Raw genomic sequence first — 24,664 nt, forward strand, 5'->3', positions numbered from 1 at the left:
ATAGGATATTCAATTTGTTAGAATACGTATGGGGGGAAATTAAGAAACTATTGGAGATTAAAGGGTTTTTGAAATATACACCGATATGGAAAAATCTTAATTTAAAGGAATTGGAAACAATAAGAGATTATATAGATTGGGAAAAAAAAGGAGTGAAATACCTAGAACAGATTTTTGAGGGAGATAAGCTGAAGGACTTCAATATAATGGTGTCGGAATTTGGGATCCCCCATAGGGACTTGTTTAAATACTTCCAGCTTAGGAATGCATTGCGGATAGTGGTACAGGGGGATAAGTACCGAAGGGAAACATCAGATATGTTGGACAAGTTTGTTGCAGCAGGGGAGGGAGCTGGAATAACTGCAAAGAGATATAAGATCTTGATGGAGGAAAAAAGAAAAATAATTACAATGCTTGCCGTGAAGAAATGGCAGAAAGACTTAGATTCCCTCACAGAGGAAAAATGGAGGGATGCCCTTAGAAATTACGCGACAATTTCGGATAGGGGTTCGCACAAGATCTCACAATTTTTTATAATACATAGACTACATCGTTCTCCATGGATGTTAAAAAGAATGGGAGTGAGACCAACAGATAAATGTTTAAAATGTTGGGAGGAGAGAGCTGATTTGATACACTGTTTCTGGAGGTGTCCCAAGCTTCATAGATACTGGACAGAAATTATGGAAACTGTGTTTTTGTTACTGAAGGTCCGAGTACCAAATGACCCAGTAATTTGTATTTTAGGGGCAACCGAACATTTGAAACTGAATAAAAATATACGATTGGTTTTGAATAAAGTATTATTTCAGGCCAGAATCCTGATACTTAGGAAATGGATAAAGGTAGATCCACCGACGGTGGAACAGTGGAGGAAAACAATAGACAAGTTAATTAAAGAAGAAAGTGGGACGAAGAATTATACTAAAAAATTCCCAAATCTCGACCAGGTCTGGAAAAATTGGGTACTTTAGTTATTTATTTTTTTTTTTTTCTCTCTCTCTCCACGTGGGGGGAAACGGGAGGGTGGGCGTTGGGAGGTGGTCGGGAATGGGGTGAGGGAAAGAAAGGGGAAGGGAAGGAAAAAAAAAGAAAAAATAGAAATGAAAGATGAATAGTAATTACTATTTGTTAATAATTTTTCTTATGTACTGTTGGGATAATGTTTTGCTATGGATGTATTTATTGTACGAAATCGAAATAAAAAAGATTTAAGCAAAAAAAAAAGATATCACCACCCCTTCCGACAGTATAGGACTCGGATTTTCAAAATCCCCACCTCCAGGAAAACTATGTGGCAAGGCATCTGCCTTGATGTTCTTAACCCCAGCACGATAGGGGACAGTGAAATTGAATCTGGTGAAAAACAAAGACCATCTGGCCTGCCTCGGGTTCAGTCGTTTAGCTGACTCCAGGTATGCCAGGTTTTTGTGATCAGTGAACACCGTGATCGGATGAATTGCCCCTTCCAACCAATGACACCATTCCTCAAAAGCCAACTTAATGGCCAGTAACTCTCTGTTACCCACATCATCATTTCTCTCTGCAGAAGAGAGTTTTTTTTTGAGAAAAAGGCACATGGACGCCATTTACCAGGTGACACGTCCACTTCCACAATGAAAGGTTGTGATACATCCGGCTGCACCAATATAGTGCAGAAGAGAAGCATTCCTTAATCGCAGAAAAGGCTTGCAATGCCGAATCAGACCACACTGAAACATCTTAGTCATGTCAGTTAAGGGTTTTACTATTGTCGAATAGTTTTGAATACATTTTCGGTAATAGTAGGTGAACCCCAAAAACCGCATAAGAGCCTTCAGATTTTCGGGTCGATCCCAGTCCAATACAGCACAGATTTTCTCTGGATCCATTCGAAAACCTTAAGATGACAGCAGGTAGCCCAAAAACTGCACCTCGTGTACAGCAAAAACATACTTCTCTAATTTTGCGTACAATTTATTATCTCTTAGGATCTGTAACACCTGTCTAACGTGATTCTGATGTATCTCCACGTTTGGAGAATAAATTAGAATGTCATCCAAATACACAACTACAAACCTCCCCACAATGTGATGAAAAAATTAATTCACAAAATTCTGGAAAACTGCTGGAGCATTGGTCAACTGAAAAGCATTGGTAAGGTTCTCAAAGTGCCCCTCAGGAGTATTAAAAGACGTCTTCCATTTATCTCCTTCCTTGATCCTAACCAGATTATATGCCCCCTTAAGTCCAACTTGGAGAACACCTTGGCCCCAACAATCTGGTTAAACAAATCGGGAACCAAAGGAAAAGGGTAAGGATCACAGACAGTAATCCGATTGAGTTCATGGAAATCCAGACATGGCCGAAGACCTGCTGCCACTGGAGACTTGGAAGGTCTTATGTATCCATTAGCCAAACTCGGCAATATACTCTCTCATGGCCAGTCTTTCAGGTCCAGAAAGGTTATACAATCTAGATTTTGGCAATTTAGCTCCGGGAATAAGGTTGATAGGACAATCATATTCCCGATGCGGAGGTAAACCCTGACATCCACTCTCAGAAAATACATCGACAAAATAAGATATAAAAGAGGGTAATTCCTTAGTAGTTAAAACAGAAAAAGATGTATTCAGACAATTGTCAATGCAATAATCACCCCAATCCAGAATCTGTCTAGCTTGCCAGTCAATGGTTGGATTGTGCTTGCTTAATCACGGTAAACCCAGAACCACTGGAGCAGGGAGACCCTCCAACACAAAACACGAGATAAGTTCTTGATGAAAGTCACCCACTCTTAATCTGATATCATGCACCACTTGAGAGTTAGAGGTGCAGAATCAATAGCAAAAATGGAAATGTTTTTTTCTAATGCACTCTGTGACAACCCGTGCATACGGATGAACTGAGCATAAATCAAGTTCACCCCGACCCCGCTGTCGATAAACACCTCAATCCCCACAGTTTTGACGCTAACGCCACCTCAGCAGTCAGGAGAAATCAGGTACTACCAGTAAAAGACAAATGCACATTTTCTGACTCTCCTCTCACCCCTCCAAGAGTCAGATGGGAATTAAATGTACCTTTTTTTTCTTTTTGCCGTTGAATGTATGGACATACTCTGATAAAATGTCCCTTCTGTCCGCAGAAAAAACACACTCCCTTCCTATTACCAGTATGCTTTAAAGCGGATCCAGGAGTAGCTCCCCCTAATTGCATGAGTTCGTCCCCAGACATAAACTCAGGAGTAGCTTCACCCAAAGTGTCAGAGGAGCATGATACATCATGTGATAGTACGTCCTGAGAGTGGGGGACCTTAGAACTCTCTCTCAGGCGTCTATCAATACGTATAGCCAGAGACATTGCAGCCTCCAGAGACACTGGGGTTTCATGAAAGGCCAAAGTGTCCTTCAGCCTCTCTGATAACCCTTGACAAAACTGGCTACGGAGGGCAGGATCATTCCACTCTGTATCCGTAGCCCACCTCCTAAACTCAGGGCAATAAATCTCAGTGGAACGATCACCCTGACGAAGGCCGCGCAGCTTGGTTTCGGCTAGAGAGGTCCTATCCGGACCCAAAGTTTCGAAAAATTTATCTACCGACCGGAGAGACTGCGATCCGGTCGGCAGAGAAAAAGCCTGTGACTGCGCATCTCCCTTAAGCAAGGAAATAACCACAACGACACGCTGTTTCTCATCCCCAGATGAATGTGGACATAGCCTAAAATACAGTTTGCAAGCCTCCCTAAACAAAATGAAATTATCACGTCCCCCAGATAATCTGTCGGGGAGGGCAACTTTAGGCTCCAGATAGGCCTGGTTTCCACCACTACCACCAGGACCAACAGCCTGTGATCTCTGCATTTGCGAGACGGTCGTGCGGAGGTCAACTACCTCCAAAGACAGCCCTTGCAGCTGACCTGCCAGTGCAGCAATAGGATCCATGGCTGCACACAAACAAACAAAAAATTATGGTTTTGGCGGTTTATGATGTCACGCTTCGGTGTGGGAGGGAAACACCACACCAAGCATAGGTGGAAGGGGGAAACAGAGAATCAGGCCTGAGAACTAGGGAAGGAAAATGGACACCTCCTAGTGAAAACCCTAACCAATATCCCGACTGACTACCAGTATGAACAGACCCCAAAGGTAGGTGAGTTCATACGCAGGAATACCTAGAGTTCTATCTAGCCCTATAGGACCCTGGTACTAATGTCAGGGACGAGACTACCTGTTCCTCTAAAAGCAAGGACGAACAGGAGTCTACTTCAGGACTAAAGAAAACAATAGGGAAATGCAACACACAGAACCCAAACAAAATACAAAAGGGAAAGGAAAGACTTAACTTTAAAGAGGCTATGGAAACACCAGGAACTCAGCCGAGATCCAACCACAAACAATCCACAGAAGCTATAAACCGCACAGTATAGTGGGAGAAGCAACTATAAATAAGGAAGGTAAATGACCACATAAGCAACACCTGGAGGCAAGGGGGGTGGCCATTACTAGACACAACACAGACACCTATTGAGCCACAAAGAAAACCTGTCAAATCAAACCACTTATTGCCAGTCTCACAGATCTCCTGCCACTCACTGTCGCCGGGACGTCCTTACGTCCCTGACAGTAAACATAGAAACAGAGAATGTGTCGGCAGATAAGAACCATTTGGCCCATCAAGTCTGCCCAATATACTGAATACTAAGAACAGCCCCTGGCCCTATCTTATATTAAGGATAGCCTTATGTCTATCCCATGCATGCTTAAACTCCTTCACTGTATTTGCAGCTACCACTTCTGCAGGAAGGCTATTCCATGCATCCACTACTCTCTCAGTAAAGTAATACTTCCTGATATTACTTTTAAACCTTTGCCCCTCTAATTTCAAACTATGTCCTCTTGTAGCAGTTTTTCTTCTTTTAAATATTCTCTCCTCTTTTACCTTGTTGATTCCCTTTATGTATTTAAAAGTTTCTATCATATCCCCTCTGTCTCGTCTTTCTTCCAAGCTATACATGTTAAGGTCCTTTAATCTTTCCTGGTAAGTTTTGTCCTGCAATCCATATACTAGTTTAGTAGCTCTTCTCTGAACTCTCTCCAAAGTATCAATATCCTTCTGGAGATATGGTCTCCAGTACTGAGCACAATACTCCAAATGAGGTCTCACTAGTGCTCTGTAGAGCGGCATGAGCACCTCCCTTTTTCTACTGGTAATTCCTCTCCCTATACACCCAAGCATTCTGCTAGCATTTCCTGCTGCTCTATGACATTGTCTGCCTACCTTTAAGTCTTCTGAAATAATAACCCCTAAATCCCTTTCCTCAGATACTGCTCTTGGGTTTTTACGCCCCAGGTGCATTATCTTGCACTTGTCAACATTAAAATTTAGTTGCCAGACTTTTGACCATTCCTCTAGTTTTCCTAAATCTTTTTCCATTTGGTGTATCCCTCCAGGAACATCAACCCTGTTACAAATCTTTGTGTCATCAGCAAAAAGACACACCTTACCATTGAGGCCTTCTGCTGATTTAATAGCTGATAAAGATATTAAACAATATGGGTCCCAGAACAGATCCCTGAGGTACCCCACTGGTAACAAGACCTTGGTCTGAATATACTCCATTGACTACAACCCTCTGTTGTCTGTCCCTCAGCCACTGCCTAATCCATTCAACAATATGGGAGTCCAAGCCCAAAGACTCTAATTTATTGATAAGCCTTCTATGTGGGACAATATTAAAAGCCTTACTAAAGTCTAGATAAGCAATGTCTACTGCACCTCCGCCATCTATTAATCAAAAAGATCGATAAGATTAGTTTGACATGATCTCCCTGAAGTAAACCCATCCTGTTTTTCATCTTTCAATCCTTGGGATTTTAGATGTTCCACAATCCTCTCCTTAAGTATGGTTTTCATTAATTTCCCCACTATTGATGCCAGGCTTACTGGCCTATAGTTGCCCGATTCCTCCCTACTACCTTTCTTGTGAATGGGCACAACATTTGCTTATTTCCAATCTTCTGGGACGACTCCTGTTGCCAGTGATTGGTTAAATAAATCTGTTAATGGTTTTGCTAGTTCACCGCTGAGCTCTTTTAATAGCTTTGGGTGTATCCCATCAGGCCCCTGTCACTTATTTGTATTAATTTTAGAGTACTAAATACTGTGGTGCTATACTGTGCACTGCATGCTGTAGGGTACTATATACTGTGGGGTGCTATACTATATACTGCATACTGTAGGGTACTATATACTGTACACTGCATACTGTAGGGTACTATATACTGTGGGGCTATACTGTATACTGCATACTGTGGGGTGCTATATACAGTGGGGTGGTATACTGTATACTGCATACTGTGAGGTACTATATACTGTGGGATGCTATACTGTATGGGGTACTATATACTGTGGGGTGTTATACTGTATACTGCATACTGTGGGGACATATATACTGTGGGTGGTATACTGTATACTAATGTATACTATATGTTGTATACTGTGGAGTGTTATAGTATATAATGTAGACTGTGGAGTGTTATACTGCATACTGTGGGGTACTATATACTGTGGGGTGCTATACTGTATGCTGTATACTGTGGGGTACTATATACTGTGGGGTGCTATACTGTATACTGCATACTGTAGGATACTATATACTGTGGGGTGTTATACTGTATACTGTAGGGTACTATATACTGTGGGGTGCTATACTGTATACTGCATACTGTGGGGTACTATATACTATGGGTTGCTATACTGTATGCTGCATACTGTAGAGTACTATATACTGTGGGGTGTTATACTGTATACTGCATACTGTGGGGAAATATATACTGTTGGGTGGTATACTGTTGTATACTATATTTTGTATACTGTGGAGTGTTATAGTATATAATTTAGACTGTGGAGTGTTATACTGCATACTGTGGGGTACTATATACTGTGGGGTGCTATACTGTATGCTGTATACTGTGGGGTACTATATACTGTGGGGTGCTATACTGTATACTGCATACTGTGGGGTACTATATACTGTGGGATGCTATACTGTATGCTGCATACTGTAGGGTACTATATACTGTGGGGTGTTATACTGTATATTGCATACTGTGGGGTACTATATACTGTGGGGTGCTATACTGTATGCTGTATACTGTGGGGTACTATATACTGTGGGGTGTTATACTGTATACTGCATACTGTGGGTTACTATATACTGAGGGGTGTTATTCTGTATACTGCATACTGTGGGGAACTATATACTGTGGAGTGTTATAGTATATAATGTAGACTGTGGAGTGTTATACTGTACTGCATACAGTGGGGTACTATATACTGTGGGTGCTATACTGTATGCTGCATACTTTGGGGTAGTATATACTGTGGGGTGGTATACTGTATACCGTATACTGTGGTATACTGTACAGTGTTATACTATATACTGCACACTGTGGGGAATAGATCATCTATGTGAATTACTGGATAACCCCTTTAATATAATGCAGCTATGTCTTGGATGGCGGTGGTAAATCAGCCACAGGCAGCTGCATCCCAACTGCGGCATGGCCACTCCTTGTGGACATACACTTAGAATGACTGTCTATATCTTGGACAGGATTAGTAAATCTGCCCCACTATCTGTAATTAGATATTACATCCTAATATATATTATGTATCCTGTACTAAAGGTGATTAAAAGTAAAAGGGAAAGCAAATTCTACAAAGGCCTTTTTTTTTCTTTCATGTATGCAAAGCTCATTCAATCCAAGAGTGATAAATAAAATGCCAGTACTGGCATCACATGTAGAAGTCCATCCATTATCCCTGATGTGAAGCTGCCATCAATCACATATTCAATCCATGGATTTACAGAGCAGATAGACTGACTTTAATTGACAGGAAAGGAACAATAGTTGCATCAATTGGCGCTGTATTCTATACCCAGTTTGTTTCATCTTTGTCCAGAAGCACTGGCAACTATTTGAAATCTGCAGGCATCTTGGAGTTTCCCAGATCAAAAGTTCTCCTAGTGTTTTGAGTTTTGTCTATAAGTCCGTATGTACCCTTTACTATGAGTGAATGGTACCAGATGGCACTCTGTTCTGAATAGCGCTGTATTTATGACCATATGTTTCCTTGTGGGTACACTATGAGTTCTGTGTACATTCATATGAGTTCCATGTGGTGCTCTGAAGTATTTTACACTTCAAAACTAGTCCTGCTTGCCATTGCCCTTGCCACAGATAAAGTATACTCAGATGTGATTTTAAAGGTCTCCATTACTTCTATGGAGGGAAACTCTATATGACATCCAATAGAGCACAGCAGTCTTTTTTACATACAAACATATGGCAGCACACAGAGATACTGAGACCCAGGGAAAATATTATGCAGTAACCCAGTGGTTCACTGCTGAAGAGTTACTAATGTGATTCACTGTTAAAGGGCTAATGCTCAGGTTCACCACTACAAAATGTTTACTGTGATGAAGATCTGTGTACTGTGTATCCCAAAAGCTGATATATATGGGAAGGAAGTAGTTATTCTGGCTTGTAGAGTGAAGAGTTTCCAGCAAGCATAAGACTAATTTCACACCTGCAACAGCAATTCTGGCAGGCTGTTCTGGCAGAGAACAGCCTGTCGGAATTCTCCAGATCTGGCACTGCTGAATGCAACTGGAATGCCCGCCGGCCCCATTAACTATAATCCGGTCAAGATACTGCAAATGTGAAAGTAGCCTAATATGGACAAGACCTGTTTGAGTTGTACTGCTGCTAATTGGACCTAAGGAGAGGCCATATCCAGGAAAACATCATTCCTGAGAGTGGAAAACTGACAGAAAGAAAACTTTACAGAAGGTTGAGAACCATTTTACAGGCTGTGCTGCACTGAGAGAGTAAGCTAAATACATTTATGACAATAGATTTTATGCAGTGTCTCATCAGAGACACCACAAACACTCAAACCACCATCATTGCTGCAGCCACCACTCCTGTTCTTTCTGCCTCCCCATTTGGCCGCTGTATTTACTGCATGTGGAAAGGGGGAATTACTTCTGGCACCAGTTACACTTCTGAGGCGAACTGGCCATCCAATCTAGGATGGCACCCTGTAACTGGAAACTGCAGAAAGTATATTGAGAGTGATTGCATGCCTGTGGTTATTTGGAAAGATTGCATAGTGTATCTAGAGAGAGACTCAGGGAGTACTACTACCATCATTGCCACCTCCTATATGCAGTCTTAAGGAAAAGTCTACTTTGTGCAATATCTGTGAACTGTGCCTGCTGCTTGTATTTATACTGAAACCCTCATCATCTACTCATTAAAGAAAGACTTTATTTAAATTAACCAAGCTTGCCTGGTCATTGCCTCCACCATCTGCTGGCCCCTGTCTCTTGCCCTCTTGCCTTACACCCTACTACTCATCCATCCAACATCAAGGGCACACCAGCCACCACCAGGCAGGAGCACCCAAAAGCCCAAGGAGTGCCCTGAGGGAAGAAAGAGTGCATCCTCCCCTCAATGTGTGTCCCAGGGAGCCCCAGACTGAGGACTGCTACCGTGGGTACACCTATCACCGTCATAGCCAGTACCAACACTCGTATCCTCCATGCTACCCCCTTCACAGGCCTTCTGAAATTACTGCTACCCCGTAACACTTAGAACTGGTAGGGAGCCTTAAAGGAGTTTTTTCAGGTTAATGATTGATAGGCCTTTAATGTCAGATTGATGGGTATATGACACATAGCACCCACACCAATCAGCTGTTCCTTACAGATGCCAGATATAACGCTTTAAACAGAGCCAGCTTTGTTCCAAGTGCAGTGGACATGCTGGCTTACGGCAGCTCAGCTCCCATTCACTTGAATGGGACTGTAACCCGGAACGGCCGCTACAGTTTGAACGGAGCTACATTTATGGCTCTTTTCAATATTTTACTTTGAGCGCCAGATTCTGCAGAGAACAGCTAACTGGTGGGGGTGCTGCATGTCTTATCCCACTGATCTGAAATTGAGGACGTATCCCGGTTTTCTAACCGAATTCTTGAACCCAATGTCTGTTAATTGAAGTGGAACAACGCCATGGAGTCCGATCACGTATGTCATGGATGAATATCCCTAAACCCACATCCTAAGCTATGAGTATAGGTCACATGGGCCAATAACTGTGACCCTACAATTTCCAAATCTGTACTGTGGATGATGAGAGTAGGGATCAAATATGGGACTCAGTTGTTTTGCACATGATTTATACACTTCCCCTCTCTCTGCATTTAATCGCTACTTCAATATCTGATTAAAAGTGTAGTGAGGCTGAATAGATGAAAATATGCTTTAAAGGAAATAGCTAGCTGACCTTTTCCTCCGTCTGCATGCTTACAGCATATCAGCGAACATCTGACCAGCCACACTGATTTACCATTTCCGATATAGCTGAAGACACATTTTCTCCAATGCAGAATTTTATGTAACCATGTCACACGCCGTCTACAGAGAAATATCTACGTTTAGTTACTGAAAAATACATGGCAGACATTCCAGCTTCTTCAGATATCATAGCTGCTATTTTAAAATAATTTCCAGGGACACTTGGCTGCGTGTATTGAAGCCAATCCAGAGCTATTCTGTTTCCAAGGACTCTGCTGTGCTATAAACTGCATTGTGTGATCTTTAATACATTTGATTAAACTGTACAGACTTGTTTTTTTGCATTTAATTCAGATTTTCTTTGTTTTGCAGTTTCTTTTGCTTACTTTCAGGATGGGGGTCTCCCACCTTAAAAGAGATGCAGCCTTTTTGGATGAACTAGTTGTGCTGCTGTGTGGCCTTTTTAAACCACCATTGCCACTCCTGCACTGGAGAATAGATGCTGACCCCAATGTAGCACTTTCAGCTGTTAGGTGACACCATGGTACCATGCAAGATAAGCTCTCCACTGTTTTGGGCTGAGAGCAATGTAGAGAAGAGAGACAGCTCCCTTGCTGACTTGCTGATGAGAGTGGTTGTGCTCTATTGCTTTGAGGGGCATAGTAAGTGAAGCCGTATAAAGCATCCACTGGGCACCATCTTTCAGTCAGTGCACTGGGAGCCGAATGCTGTGCACCCATGCTCCCTGCTGGTAAATGATGAGCTTTCTGTACAGAGGGAGAAGGTGATGCCTTTTACAAACATCACCCTTGTACGAATGTGACTTTAGTGGTGCAGTAGAGCTGAAACATCACGTGCCTCCCACGGGCAGGAGTGGAAATGGCCTAGAGAAAAAGGCCACTGACCATGCCTTATGAGCCATGGCTCATGAGCCATTGGATTTAAGGAGTTGGAGTCCTCTTTCCTACAGGTGTAGTCACATGCCACGATGACTGATGTCCAGCAAGGACTAAAGTGACCAATGTGCCAGAACCTGGGTCGCTGAGAGAAAAGGCAGTAGAGCTAATGTTGCCGGGCAAAATAGCTAATGCCCTGGTCAGTGAGTCAGCACTTGTGAACCCTAGAGCAGGGGGAGAAGTAAAACTCAGGCAAGTCTCACAATTGGAGACTTGCAAGTAGAGAGGAGACCCCAAGCAAAAGAGTAGAGAGGAGACCCCAAGCAAGTAGAGAGGAGACCCCAAGCAAAAGCACTAGAGGCCCGACCACTACCCTGGATCTGGTGAAACTAGAGTATATATGGACTCTTATCAGGACTGTAAATAGTTAAAGAGAGAGTGCCTCTATGTGAGCACCAACATGCTTATTGTGCATCTGGATTACAAAAGTGAAACCACTACGTTTATGTACTATGCCTTTAAGAGACTGTAACCAAAAAGAGTGATATGCCTTCATATTATTGCACAGACTGTATACCGCAGGAATATCTGATATGCAACAGTTCAAGTCCTGTGGAGTGACTATGTGTAGTATGTTTTACAGCAAAAATTTGCTTTTCTTCAAAGAATTTACATGCCTCTGCCCACGTTAATTTTTGTGCCATCCAAAAAATCCTGTTGCCCTCTACTCTTCATGCGCTTTACATACTGAAGGGGTTGTCCATTATATGAAAGTCTGCTGATTGTGATTTTCCCCTGTAAGGATGCCCACACACATTAAATTAAACTTGGCCAAACCTTTTTTTTGGCAGCACCAGCTGGCGATCTAATGTATATGGGGTTGTAAGGGATCAGGCTTATTGAATTTTAACATGCTGATCTTTTGTTCCTGCGGAAGATAAGCTTCTGCCAGAGGTCCCTTCTCCCAATTGAAAAACACGCGCACTTTTGGCTGAATCTGTGTATGTGACGGCCAGAAGGAATAACTGTTGGCCAAACACGCATTCATCTGCCAGCTTTATAAAGTGTATGGCCAGCTTTAGCTATATCATGGATCCATGTAAGTTCACAAGTCTTGGATCCACATCTAAGTTCGTTCTACCTGTGCTTCCTTTACTAAGTGGGCTTGTGAATAAGGGGAGTTTAAAGAACCTGAATGTAAGACAAGGAGCAAGAAACTAAGGTTTAATAGATTTTCCTTGTGTCTTGTTGGCTTGATTCTATCTAGCCCTCCAACTACAGCAGACAGGGTCTAATTCTAACTAATATTTACTGTTTTCCTTCTTTACTGTTCATCCCCATTTAAACATGTGCTCCATGGACAATTCTACTAAGGCCTAGTTCACACGATCGTTTTTTTGCGCGTGTACGGGCCTAGTTCACACGAACGTATGGGTTTTATAGTTATTTGCAGTCCATTTTTCACAGATCCGTTGTTCTGTTTTTGAGTTCCATTTTTCAGTATGGCATATACAGTATACAGTAATTACATTACAAATTGGGCTGGGCATAACATTTTCAATAGATGGTTCCGCAAAAAACGGAACGGATTATTATTTATTATTAAAGCGATACGGAAGACATACGGATGCATTTCCGTATGTGTTCCCCTTTTTTTGCGGACCCATTGACTTGAATGGAGCCACGGAACGTGATTTGCGGGCAATAATAGGACATGTTCCATCTTTCAACGGAACGGAAAAATGGAAATACGGAAACGGAATGCTTACGGCACACATTCCGTTTTTAATGCGGAACCATTGAAATGAATGGTTCCGTACACTCACCAAAAAACCGATCGTGTGTACTAGGCCTAAGTGTGTGTCCTGTGCAATGTATCCGTGTCTTGAAGAGCCATTCAGTTTTTCCGTATATGCTGCGGACAGCAACATTTTCTGCGCTACATCTACTGTTTAACGTGTGCGCATACTAAAAATATCTGTGACATCCAGTGTACTTTTTTCGTAGACAGTGTGGACAGGGACATTATCTGCGTTACATCTTCTGTTTAACGTGTGCGCATACTAAAAATATCTGTGACATCCAGTGTACTTTTCCAGTAGAAGCTACAGACATCGACATTATCTGCGCTACATCTCCTGTTTGACGTGTGTGCACACTTAAAATATCTGTGAAATCCAGAATAGTTTTTCCGTAGACGGTGTCCGCTGCGGACAGATACATTACTTGCACTACATCTTTTATAACGTTTGCTGCGCACCCTAAAAATTTCTGTGACATCCAGTGTACTTTTTCTGTAGACGCTGCGGACAGTTACATTACCTGCGCTACATCTCCTGTATAACGATTGCGCATACTAATATCTGTGACATCCAGTGTACTTTTTCTGTAGACAGTGTCCACTGCGGACAGATACATTACCTGCGCTACATCTCCTGTATACCGTTTGCTCATCCAAAAAATATCTGTGGCATCCAGTGTACTTTTTCCATAGACGCTGAAGACAGCGACATTATCTGCGCTGTTTAATGTGTGCGCATACTAAAAATATCAATGACATCCAGTATACTTTTTCCATAGACGGTGTCCGCTGCGGACAGTTACATTACCTGCGCTACATCTCCTGTATAACATTTGTGCATCCCAAAAATATCTGTGATATCCAGTGTACTTTTTCCGTAGACGCTGCGGACAGTTACATTACCTGCACTATATCTCCTGTATAACGTTTGCGCATCCTAAAAATATCTGTAACATCCAGTGTAGTTTTGCAGTAGATGATGTCTGCTGCGGACAGTTACATTACCTGCGCTACATCTCCTGTGTGACGTTTGCACAGCCTAAAAATATCTGTAACATCCAGTGTACTTTTTCCGTCGACGCTGCGGACAGTGACATTACCTGCGCTACATCTCCTGTATAACATTTCCACATCCCAAATATCTGTGACAATGACTGTAATTTTTTCTTAGCCGCTGTTGACAGCAGCGCCATTACCTGTGGTACCTCTCCTGTATAACGTTTCCGCATCCCAAATATCTGTGACATTCTGTGTAATTTATTTGCGCATACACTTTAAAAAACTGCGCTACTGTACGTGTGACATACTTGCAAGCATATATACCATTTAATATGATGAAGGCGAGCAGTAAGGAGTGAGGAAGTGGCCGTGCTGCTGATGGAGCACTCAGAGGCCGTGGCCCTGTGCGCGGTGAAACTGTGCCTGCTGCCAGAGCACAAGAAACACAGTCATCCACGATACCTAGCTTCATGTCCCAGCATCAGACCCTCACCCCTAATGTTTTAGATGGTCAGATCAGCAGCAGGCACTCTTTCCTAATGTTTTAGAGGGTCACCAGCAGGCCATCAATCATAATTTTTCAAGGGTGTGTATAATGCCCTCCTTTATGTGTAATAAATGGTGTATTGGAGTGCCGGTTCCTTGTAATTTTTGGCAGCCCTTTCACTTAGTGCATAGGCTTTATGAGTGTAGGAGTACCACTACCTAAACAATTGTACCACAATGTGAATGAGGCCCTCCTTTATGTGATATACAGGTTGTATCAGAGTGCCTCTTACTTGTAATTTTTGGCAGTAATTGCACTTTATATGAAAGTAAATATACAGGAAAGAATGTTTCCTAACAATTTTTCCTCTAAAATCGATTTTATCTTTGGTTTTGTGCGTATTATTGTCAGTCTGTAAAAGTAGCGTACTACTCGGACAACATCCTTCCCAGCAGCGACCTGGGAGTCCGAGATGCATCCAGACATCCTCCCCATGCCTTTAATGAACCATTTCAGTGGTGTTGTCATCAATTTCTGATCTTTTCAGGTGAACCAGACTCCCTCCCCTCTACAGAGCAGGGGGTGCCTGGTTTAATACTCGGGTTCTCCCATTGACTTCCATTGTGCTCGGGTGCTCGGTAGAGCATCCTGAGGTGTTCTACTCAAGCCCCGGAGCACTTTGGTGCTCGATCAACACTATCTCTCACCATTGCCCTGTAAAACTGGATTGCTGCAGCTCCTGTTCTGAAAAGTAGGTGGCCTCTAACGGAGGATCCAATTTGTCAATCTCTGCAAGACTTTTGGACTATGTGATGTGTACATGGAGCTGTCTGCACTCTCTTCTGATGGCAAGTGTTAAGAGAAAGAAAGAATCAGACATGTTGGATTTCAATATACCCGATCCTTTGTTTCCGCAGGAGATAAGCCACTGTCAGAGGAGCATCCCGCCACTCATTAGAATGCGTTTTATAAAACCACACAGGGGTCACCATGTTGATCAAATCTGATACGTAGTTGATTAATGTGTGATTCTCTGCTTTTTCAATACAGTCTCTTCTGAAGTCCGCTCCTATAGATGTGACAACCTTTGACTCTGCTTCCGCTTTGACTCTCACTATCGGGATTCAGGCGGGTGGAAGATTGTTTTAGACTTCTGTTGACCTGAATCCCATCAGAAGATTGGTGCTCGGTATTAAAGAAATGGAGTAGCACAGCTTGAATGCACACTGACACATGGATAATGGTATCGTTCAGCTGGATTTGAGTTTTTTGTTTAAAATGGAAGGTATCCAGATCTAATTATACAATATCTTCTTTTTTTATGGCTTTCTCACATTTCCACAGTTTAATAAAACATGCAATAAAGAGAGCTCCTGTACGCCGTCTATGCCCATGCTATTTATCTGACAGATGAATGATTTATGGATTTACTTAACAAAATTGAGGCTTTATTATGCTACCAGCAATTCACATCTGCCAACAATAAAAGCACAGGAACAATCCAATGCCTACTTTCCATTTTGTAGAGTGTAACAGCATAGCTGATTGAAGGGCTATTCCTGCCGCCCAGAGTAGACCTGGTTCTTTCATATGCAATGGTTTATTAATTCACAATATGTTATTCATGGGGAATTAATATTCAGCGCCGACCATGCAGTAACTCTGTACTTTGAGTGGCATATTGTCAACAGACGGATGAAATCTCCTATAAGATGAATCTTTGGTGCCAGGTTCATAATGAACTGCTTTTTTCAGTCTTATACAGAAAAGGGGTTTATTCTGTTCCAGCTGGACATGAAAAGTGCCAATCTGTACATGAAGCTCTGCAAGATCATTAATTAAAACATGTCAATCAATTTTAAGATCCACACATTGGAGAATAATCCCTCTGCTGAACTTTAGTAGTTCTACTAAAGTCTAGACAGGGTTATTCCGGTTATGTTCTGAAGTGGTTAGACTGCCTTCCTTGACAAAAGGCTTCATTCCCAAGTGGCCATTAGCGTGGTCTTCGTGTTTCGAGAGATACTTATATTATGCTGCAAAAATTGTTCTGAAGAGTTTGTTAGGCAAATAAAATGAGCCTGTCATATGTCCTGAGAGCCGGAAAGCAAATTGAGAAGTACGAATGGTATTTCAGCACAAGACTTATCTATTAAATGCCACAGCACAGGTTTACGAAATGGTCACTCTTAATTTACCACTATTCAAAGTCTATCAATTTCTGCAGAGACATTAGTGGCAGCAATTTTTTTCAGCTTGAATGTCCTGTGCTATGTAAAAAGCCCTGGGGCCACTAGCTAAACACCAGTGAAGTCGATACCACTGTTATCTCATGTTGTGGGGTACTGTATGTAGAGGTGAGGCGAGACCAAATCAATGATTAAAATATAGCCACCTTCAGCTTCTGGTTAACACCACAATAGCCATTGCTCCAGGTGCTAGATGCTTACTTGGCTCCATCCCTTTTGTGCTAATTCCCTACAATAAGATTGTAGGACCTCCACAGGTTCTTACCAATCATTAATTTAAAGGTGTGTTGTTGTTTTTCGAGAGTTTGATATACAGGTGAAACTGGAAAAATTAGAATATTGTGCAAAAGTCTATTTATTTCAGTAATGCAAATTAAAAGGAATTGCATTAATGCAGGTTAAAATTAGAATTTTGTGAAAAGGTTCAATATTCTAGGCTCAAAGTGTCACACTCTAGTCAGCTAATTAATCCATACCCTCTGAGCAAAGGGGACCTCAAAATTGAGACTTTGTGGTTTTATAAGCTGCAACCCATAATCATCCAAATTATAACAAATAAAGGCTTGAAATATCACGCTTTGCATGTAATGAGTCTATCTCATATGTTAGTGTCACCTTTTAAGTTGCATTACTAAAATAAGTGAACTTTGCACGATATTCAAATTTTTCGAGTTTTACCTGTAGATGACCTGTCCTCAGGGTAGGTCATTGTGGGGTTTGACTCACAGCACCCCCATAATCAACTGTCTGAAGAGGCTATGGTGCTCTAGTGAGCACCACTGCTTCCCCACAGCTTACCAAGCCCAGTGCCATCCATGGGATTACAACTGTGCTTGGTATTACAGCTCAGCCCCACTCACTTGAACAGGACTGAGTGGTGCCTTGGCCATGAGACTGAAGAATATTACGTTAGTGGTCTAGGAGGCAACTGTGGTGCTCACAGGACTGGTGTCTTAAAACAGATGATCGGCAGGGGTTTCAGGAGTTGGACCCCCTCTGATCTATACTGATGACCTATCCTGAGGATAGGTCATCAGTATTAGGCCTAGTTCACACGAACATATGGCTTTTATAGTTTTTTGCGGTCCGTTTTTCACGGATCCGTTGTTCCGTTTTTGAGTTCCGTTGTGTTTCTGTAGTGTCCCACTAGGTAGGGGTGGGCACTACACAAGGGTCAATTGGTGTGCGCGTTACTCCTACTCACAAGGGACAGAAATGTCATATTTAATTGTGCATTTAATGTATGTTCTAATGTGTTTTTATATGCAATGTTCCCCTGTATGATGCAATAGCAGGCCTAGTTGGGTGTAGTTAGACATCCCAGACACTAGAGGGAGATAGGGAGCCCCTAGTATAAATGTCCAGGCCCAGACAGGGAGAGTTAGTGCAGAGTCAGGAGTCTGAGAAGACAGAAGTTAGAAGGCACCAGCCAGAGATATGCTGAGGGCCTCCTCCTGACATGCAGCTTGATAGCCCTGGCTGCTAGCTATGACCAGGAGGCTAGTGAGGAGACCTAGCCTGCCTGAAGCCAAGAGAGCCTTAGTTAGCTCTGAAGTCACCCCAGTAGCAGGACAGAACCTCCTGGGAGAAACCCACGGTCATTCACCAGACAAGTAAGGATATCTCAGGGAAAGATAAGTAACCCTGATGGGCAGATGCATTAGAAAGTAAAGCAAGGATCTAATACCAGAGGAAGATATAGTTTTACCAAGGATATAAGCCACCATTTAGGCATCCGGGCCTTGGGATAGAAAGCCAGACAGGAGTTCTAGAAAGAACAGTGTACGCTATTTCTGAGGAAAGGTACAACCAGATTCTGAGTGCATTGTGGATTTACCCTCTGAGTATCTTGCATAATCAATACCTGCCATCTTGTGAAATAAGCCTGCTTGTAAAGCTGTGAACTAAGGCTACTTTCACACTAGCGTTCGTCGGTCCGCTCGTGAGTTCCGTTTGAAGGGGCTCACGAGCGGACCCGAACGCAGCCGTCCAGCCCTGATGCAGTCTGAATGGAGCGGATCCGCTCAGACTGCATCAGTCTGGTGGCGTTCAGCCTCCGCTCCGCTCCGCTCGCCTCCGCACGGACAGGCAGACAGCTGGCCGTGCGGAGGCGTGCGGATCCGTGCGGATCCGTCCAGACTTACAATGTAAGTCAATGGGGACGGATCCGTTTGAAGATGCCACAATGTGGCTCAATCTTCAGGCGGATCCGTCCCCCATTGACTTTACATTGAAAGTCTGGACGGATCCGTACGAGGCTATTTTCACACTTAGCTGTTATATGCTAAAATAATGCAGACGGATCCGTACTGAACGGAGCCTCCGTCTGCATTATTATGATCGGATCCGTTCAGAACGGATCCGATCGAACGCTAGTGTGAAAGTAGCCTAAGAGACTGTGTCACCATCTGCATGTACAAAGTTGGACTGTTAAGTAAAGCAACGTTTGGTTCACTATACCACCTGTGTACCTCACTTATTCCAACTATCAACCGGTGTGCCACCGTCAAAGGCACTGGCGTCACGAACCTTAAAGGGACCTTGCCCCAGGCACTCAAAATACCCGTAACATCCAGGGCACCTCATCCACCATCAGGCCTGGTCCCTACATACAGAGTGTGCCCCGGAGGAACTGTGTCTACCTCTCCTTCACTGCCACATGCCTGCCCAGGGTTCTCCCATACAGTGAGCAACCCTCGATTGCCCATTTACCGTGACCTCACTTCGCTATACCCTGCAGGTCTGGCGTGTTGCATTTCCGTTTCTGTTCCGTTTTTCCGTTCCGTTTTTCCGTATGGCATATACAGTATACATTAATTACATAGAAAAAATTGGGCTGGGCATAACATTTTCAATAGATGGTTCAGCAAAAACGGATACGGATACGGAAGACATACGGATGCATTTCCGTATGTGTTCTGTTGTTTTTGCGGACCCATTGACTTTTTGCAGTCAACCTGTTCTGGCCATCCTGTCCTCAAGGACCCCATAGAAGCCACATTGATCTTTATTTTTGGTATGTAGGTGCTTGTTTGATATGCAATATATCTATATCCGTCACAGCATGGTATGTTCAGAATGGATTTCTATTGACAACTCTTTGCGGCATAATATTTGTGCATTTAACAATTCCACTATGCCACCTTCTTATAAACTTTCTTTCATTGGGTGGACTATAGGTCTCTATTGTGTCGGAGGGCCAGTTGCTGTTGTTTTCTCTGCAATCTCTACCAGGGGCGGATTGGAAACTTAAAGTGGCCCTGGGAAAAATACAAAGTTTTGTTGTCGGCTCCAAATTAATGGAAGCAGGGCCAACACAAGTAGGTGGGGGCACATTATACTACCCCAACAGCCAAATACTACATTCCATTACAAAATACTGCCCCATCAGCGCAAAATACATCTTCAAAAACTTCCACTGGCTGGCCGTGAGGAGGACTCAGGCGGCTCCTTGGGCATCGGCCCACCGGGAAATTTCCCTGAAAGGTCCATGGCCAATCTGTCCCTAATCTCGACAAGACTTGCCAACACCCACTCATTTCCAGCTATTTTGACATCCCATATTCACCATTCACCAGACACACAATACTACAGTGATTCTTTACATATAGTGGAGTATACGTACGATATGTATTGCTCGCTTTTGTTGTACTTCTTAGCCAGATAGCGTGCTGAAGCTTTGCTGGGGATTTTCACCATGGACATCTCCTTCCCAAACCGTGTCATGTTACATGGAGTATCACATACACAGTAGTCGTTATCCTTTTCAACTAGGAAATCTAAGGAAGTCGAGAACATGATAAGATCAACCAAAACACATTAACAGGTTTTTTTTTTCATCAAATACATTTTTGGCAAATCCACAAGTTATGCCTAAAATGTCTGATTGGTGAGACCCCACCTAGGAGGAGAACTGGAGTCTTTCAACATTGTAAGCGTTGTTCTTTCTGTAACTTACTGAATAGAATAAAGATAGAGAAGCAGAAATATGTGGTTGGCCAACTTTGCGCCCAATCTCCAGTTCACCAGCCAGACAATTAGGGCACATCTTGTGGATTTTACATCCTTTTACAAGTGTTGTCCAGATGGTATTTTTTTTCCTCAGGATCAGAATCTCATAAAAACCACAAAAAAGTCTTGCTCAGCCCACCAATTCCCCCACACCCTGCTCCGTCTTCAACGCTTCAAGAGTCCCACTGGTCTCTATTTCCTGGTCCTTTACGACACATTGCCTTGGCCAGTATTGTCTGAGTGGTCATATTTCCTGTCTGTCGAGAGGGACCAAGTAGTAAAAAGCAGTGGGGACATAGGAAATGCCAGAACAGGACTGGCCAGGAATCAGTTGAGTATGTGTAGTATGACTTTTTGTTTTGTTTTAGGCCTTTCTGACACTTTTTTTAAGAAATAAATAAATAAATAACGGGTCGAACAACCTGTTTAATGAAGGAGAAATAACTAGCATATGAAGATATCAAAACTATGGAGAAATCAACTGTGGAATCTTTGATTCTAAAGCTAATATTGCTGCTGGCATCTATTAGTAAGCAACACATCTGAGTGTTTGTCTTTTAAATCCCACACCACTAGGGATCAGAGCAACGACATTCGTAAAATCGGTTTGTTCACCTTTTGCAGCTGCAACAAAAACAGTATTTTTTATGAGGCAAGAAATAGTTCAGGTACAGTGCATAATTTTCCTCTTTTGTACTGAAGATTTTCAGTGGCACAGAGGTCTGCGCTGTAGCTGGAGGAGGTAAGGACTTTCCATTATAATTATGTTCCAGGTAACAACAGAAAATCTGATTTTCAGATGCCAGATAAAAATAAAAAATAAACAATTTTGTAGAACAAGATTATTAAAGGAGACGGAAAATACACTGCCGCTCAATTTGGGGCTTTGGACCAGTTTATAACTAATGGTTGGGTCTCATTTCTACACACACGGAATGTATTTCACAGATCCTTAATACATTACTAATACATTTCAATGGGGCCATGCATATTACCATAAACTATGGTGGTTTACGTAAATTTTTTATAGTCTAAAAAGGAGAATGCAGCAGATTCTGTATATTGGAGTTATCAGTGAGTCTATGATATGATGCACAAGATGGATTGGATGAAAGTACTGAAATGCATATGCTTTTGTACATGAGGCCAATGTTAGTCTACAGAGCTTTTCATTTGATCGAATAAAATATGCTTCTATTTGAAATATTCAGCATCAGCTGCATTAATTAACTCCTCATATAAAAGGAAACTGTATGGCGGTTATGAGTGAGTGGTACTGATTTGTGGATCAAGGGTTTCTTTACAAGAAATGAAATCAGAACCTAAAGGAGAGAACTCTGTCTGATAAGTAATGGCCGGACTGGGGGGGGGGGCAGAGCCCTTAGGGGAGCCCACATGATGGGGGGTTTGGTTTAGAGAGACACCGGGGGGTGGGGATAGGTCAGTGGGGTTAGGTAATCCCTGGGGGGTTGGATTGGCCAGTTTGAGTGTAGTGGTGGAGATTTAGGGATAAAGAGGGGAAGAAGGAAGCCATTTTAGGAGAAATTAGAGAGCTGAGGCACGTTGTTAAATAGCGCTCACCTTAGCCATGGAGCAGCTTGAAGAGGCCATCAGGGAGTTGAGGGTGGCGGCGGAGATTCGCGACACCCACTGGGTCCAGGACCAGGTGCAGCTGCTGTTACGGGGGGGGGGGGGGGGGGGGGGCGGCTGGGGCTCCTGTCCCGCCTCAGCCATCTATAACCCAGCCGCTGGTGCACTTTAGTCCACCCTCACCCCCCCCCCCATCCCGGGCTCAGCGTCGGATTCGGAGCCCTTCCGATGACCCCTCACGGCGGGGCGCGGCGGGGAAAGTTTCCTCCCATATGTTCCGACATGGAAGGAATCCGCTATGTAGACGAAGCCCCCGATGTAGCCAGACACGGTCACTTCATACTGCAGGGAGAGGCGGCGTGGGTTCTGGACCAGGCATGGTGGGTACCTTCACAAACCCTGGCGAGGAAGGTGCCCCCCAGCATGAGCAGGCTATCCTGAGGCACGGGGCTGCTGCGAGTCAGGAGGCAGCGTGCAGCAGGCCCCCTTCACCAAGGCAGCAGCAAGGAAGGAGCTCCGCCCCCTGTGAGCCAACCATGGAGGAGACCAGCTCCATTGTCCCTGGCCCGATTTTGGATGGCAATCCTGCTGTCCTGCCAAGCTCTACCTCTGTGCGATTTGACAGGGGCAAGAGTTGGGAGGTATGTACATTATATGTCATTATAAGCACGCAGAATGGTATAAGTTATACATCTTCTTGTATGTAGTGATATGGACCAGGCTGGTATAACCTGGGTATCTCCTGTAAATAATTATATATGTACAGCTAGTATAAGTTATACATCTTCTTGTATATAGGGATATGGAGCATGCTCGTATAACCTAGGTATCTCTTTATATGATTATATATGTACAGCTGGTATACGTTTTACATCTTAATATACCAGAAGATGCATAACTTATACCAGGCCAGCTCACATATAATAATATACAGAACATAAAAGGCCAGATAGTAACTATTACCTGGGCTGGCTCAGGCTGAAAGCTGCTTAATCAACCTGCTGAAAGTCAGTGGCAACTGGCAAGGCTGAATGCTGGAGGATGGCTGGGCTCAGTGTGGGCTCTGGCTGGCTGAATGAGTGCTGCTTCTGGGCCTGGCTCAGGCTGGCAGAAATGTCTGGCAGAGCGAGAGAGAATGAGGCGAGGTAGGGTGAGTGACTGTAGTATAGAGTCAGACTACTGGGCAAGTGGGCAGTGGCAGACTAGCAGTGGGTCCCGCGCTCCTCTGTTCCCAACTTCCTGCCGGACCTGCAGCGCTGATAACTTTGTGACATCACGTAAGCGCACAGTGTGATCCGGACATGCTGCCAGGCCCTGCCTGCTGCCATTTGTACTTAAAGTGACCATGCCTGAGCTGGAGCCGCCGTCCCATCATCCATAACAACAAAAAAGGGGGACTTCTGGCCGTCCGTCCAGGCCTTACGCCGGACAAGGAGTCTAAAAACCGGACGTCTGGCCACCCTAAGAGCAGCAGTGGCAGAGAGACTGAGGCCGGCAGCAGCCATTTCAGTCAGATTAGAGCCAACGCTGCAGAGTGACTGTAATCTGACTAAAATGGCTGCTGCTGGCCTCAGTGAGTCTCTCTGGCACTGCAGAGAGACCGCATATCAGTTAACTCAGCCCCCATCAGACCTCAGATCAGCCCACTCAGCCCCCCCATCAGACCCCCAATCAGCCCGCAATCAGCCCACTCAGCCCCCATCAGACCTCAGATCAGCCCACAGACCCCCACGCAGCCCCCATCAGATCTCAGATCAGTCCAAAGACCCCCATCAGACCCCTACTCAGTCCCCATCAGACCTCAGATCAGCCCAAAGACCCCCATCAGACCTCAGATCAGCTCAAAGACCCCCATCAGACCCCCACTCACCCCCATTAGACTTCAGATCAGCCCAAAGACCCCCACTCAGCCCCATCAAACTTCAGATCAGCCCAAACAACCCCATCAGACCCCTACTCAGCCCCCATCAGACCTCAGATCAGCCCAAAGACCCCCAGTCAGCCACCATCAGACTTCAGATCAGCCCAAAGACCCCCAGTCAGCCCCCAGCAGACCTTGAGATCAGCCCAAAGACCCCCATCAGACCCCACTCAGCCCCCATCAGCTCAGATCAATCAGCGGCAGCCCACAGAGTGATTCCCAGGCCCCAACACACTTACCTGTTCTGAGCGGCGGCTACTTTTCTTCTCCAGGCCTCCGGCAGAAGTCGCGCTCCTCTGTCTTCCCAGCCGGCGCTGCACTGCCACTGTCAGAGGAGCGGTCATCTGGAATCAGGATC

At 43.9% G+C, this 24,664-nt stretch overlaps 1 protein-coding gene across 1 annotated transcript in view; it reads right to left on the minus strand.

The window, feature by feature from the left end:
* The window catches only part of ASIC1 (acid sensing ion channel subunit 1), a 334,986-nt gene that overhangs the window by 37,618 nt on the left and 272,704 nt on the right, over nt 1–24,664 (minus strand). Inside the window, exon 8 of the mRNA XM_044286604.1 lies at nt 20,410–20,563. Coding sequence (XP_044142539.1) covers nt 20,410–20,563 — 154 coding nt within the window. The remainder of the gene's footprint in view (nt 1–20,409; nt 20,564–24,664) is intronic.

Source organism: Bufo gargarizans, chromosome 3 (assembly GCF_014858855.1).
Source record: "Bufo gargarizans isolate SCDJY-AF-19 chromosome 3, ASM1485885v1, whole genome shotgun sequence".
Taxonomy (NCBI): Eukaryota; Metazoa; Chordata; class Amphibia; order Anura; family Bufonidae; genus Bufo; species Bufo gargarizans.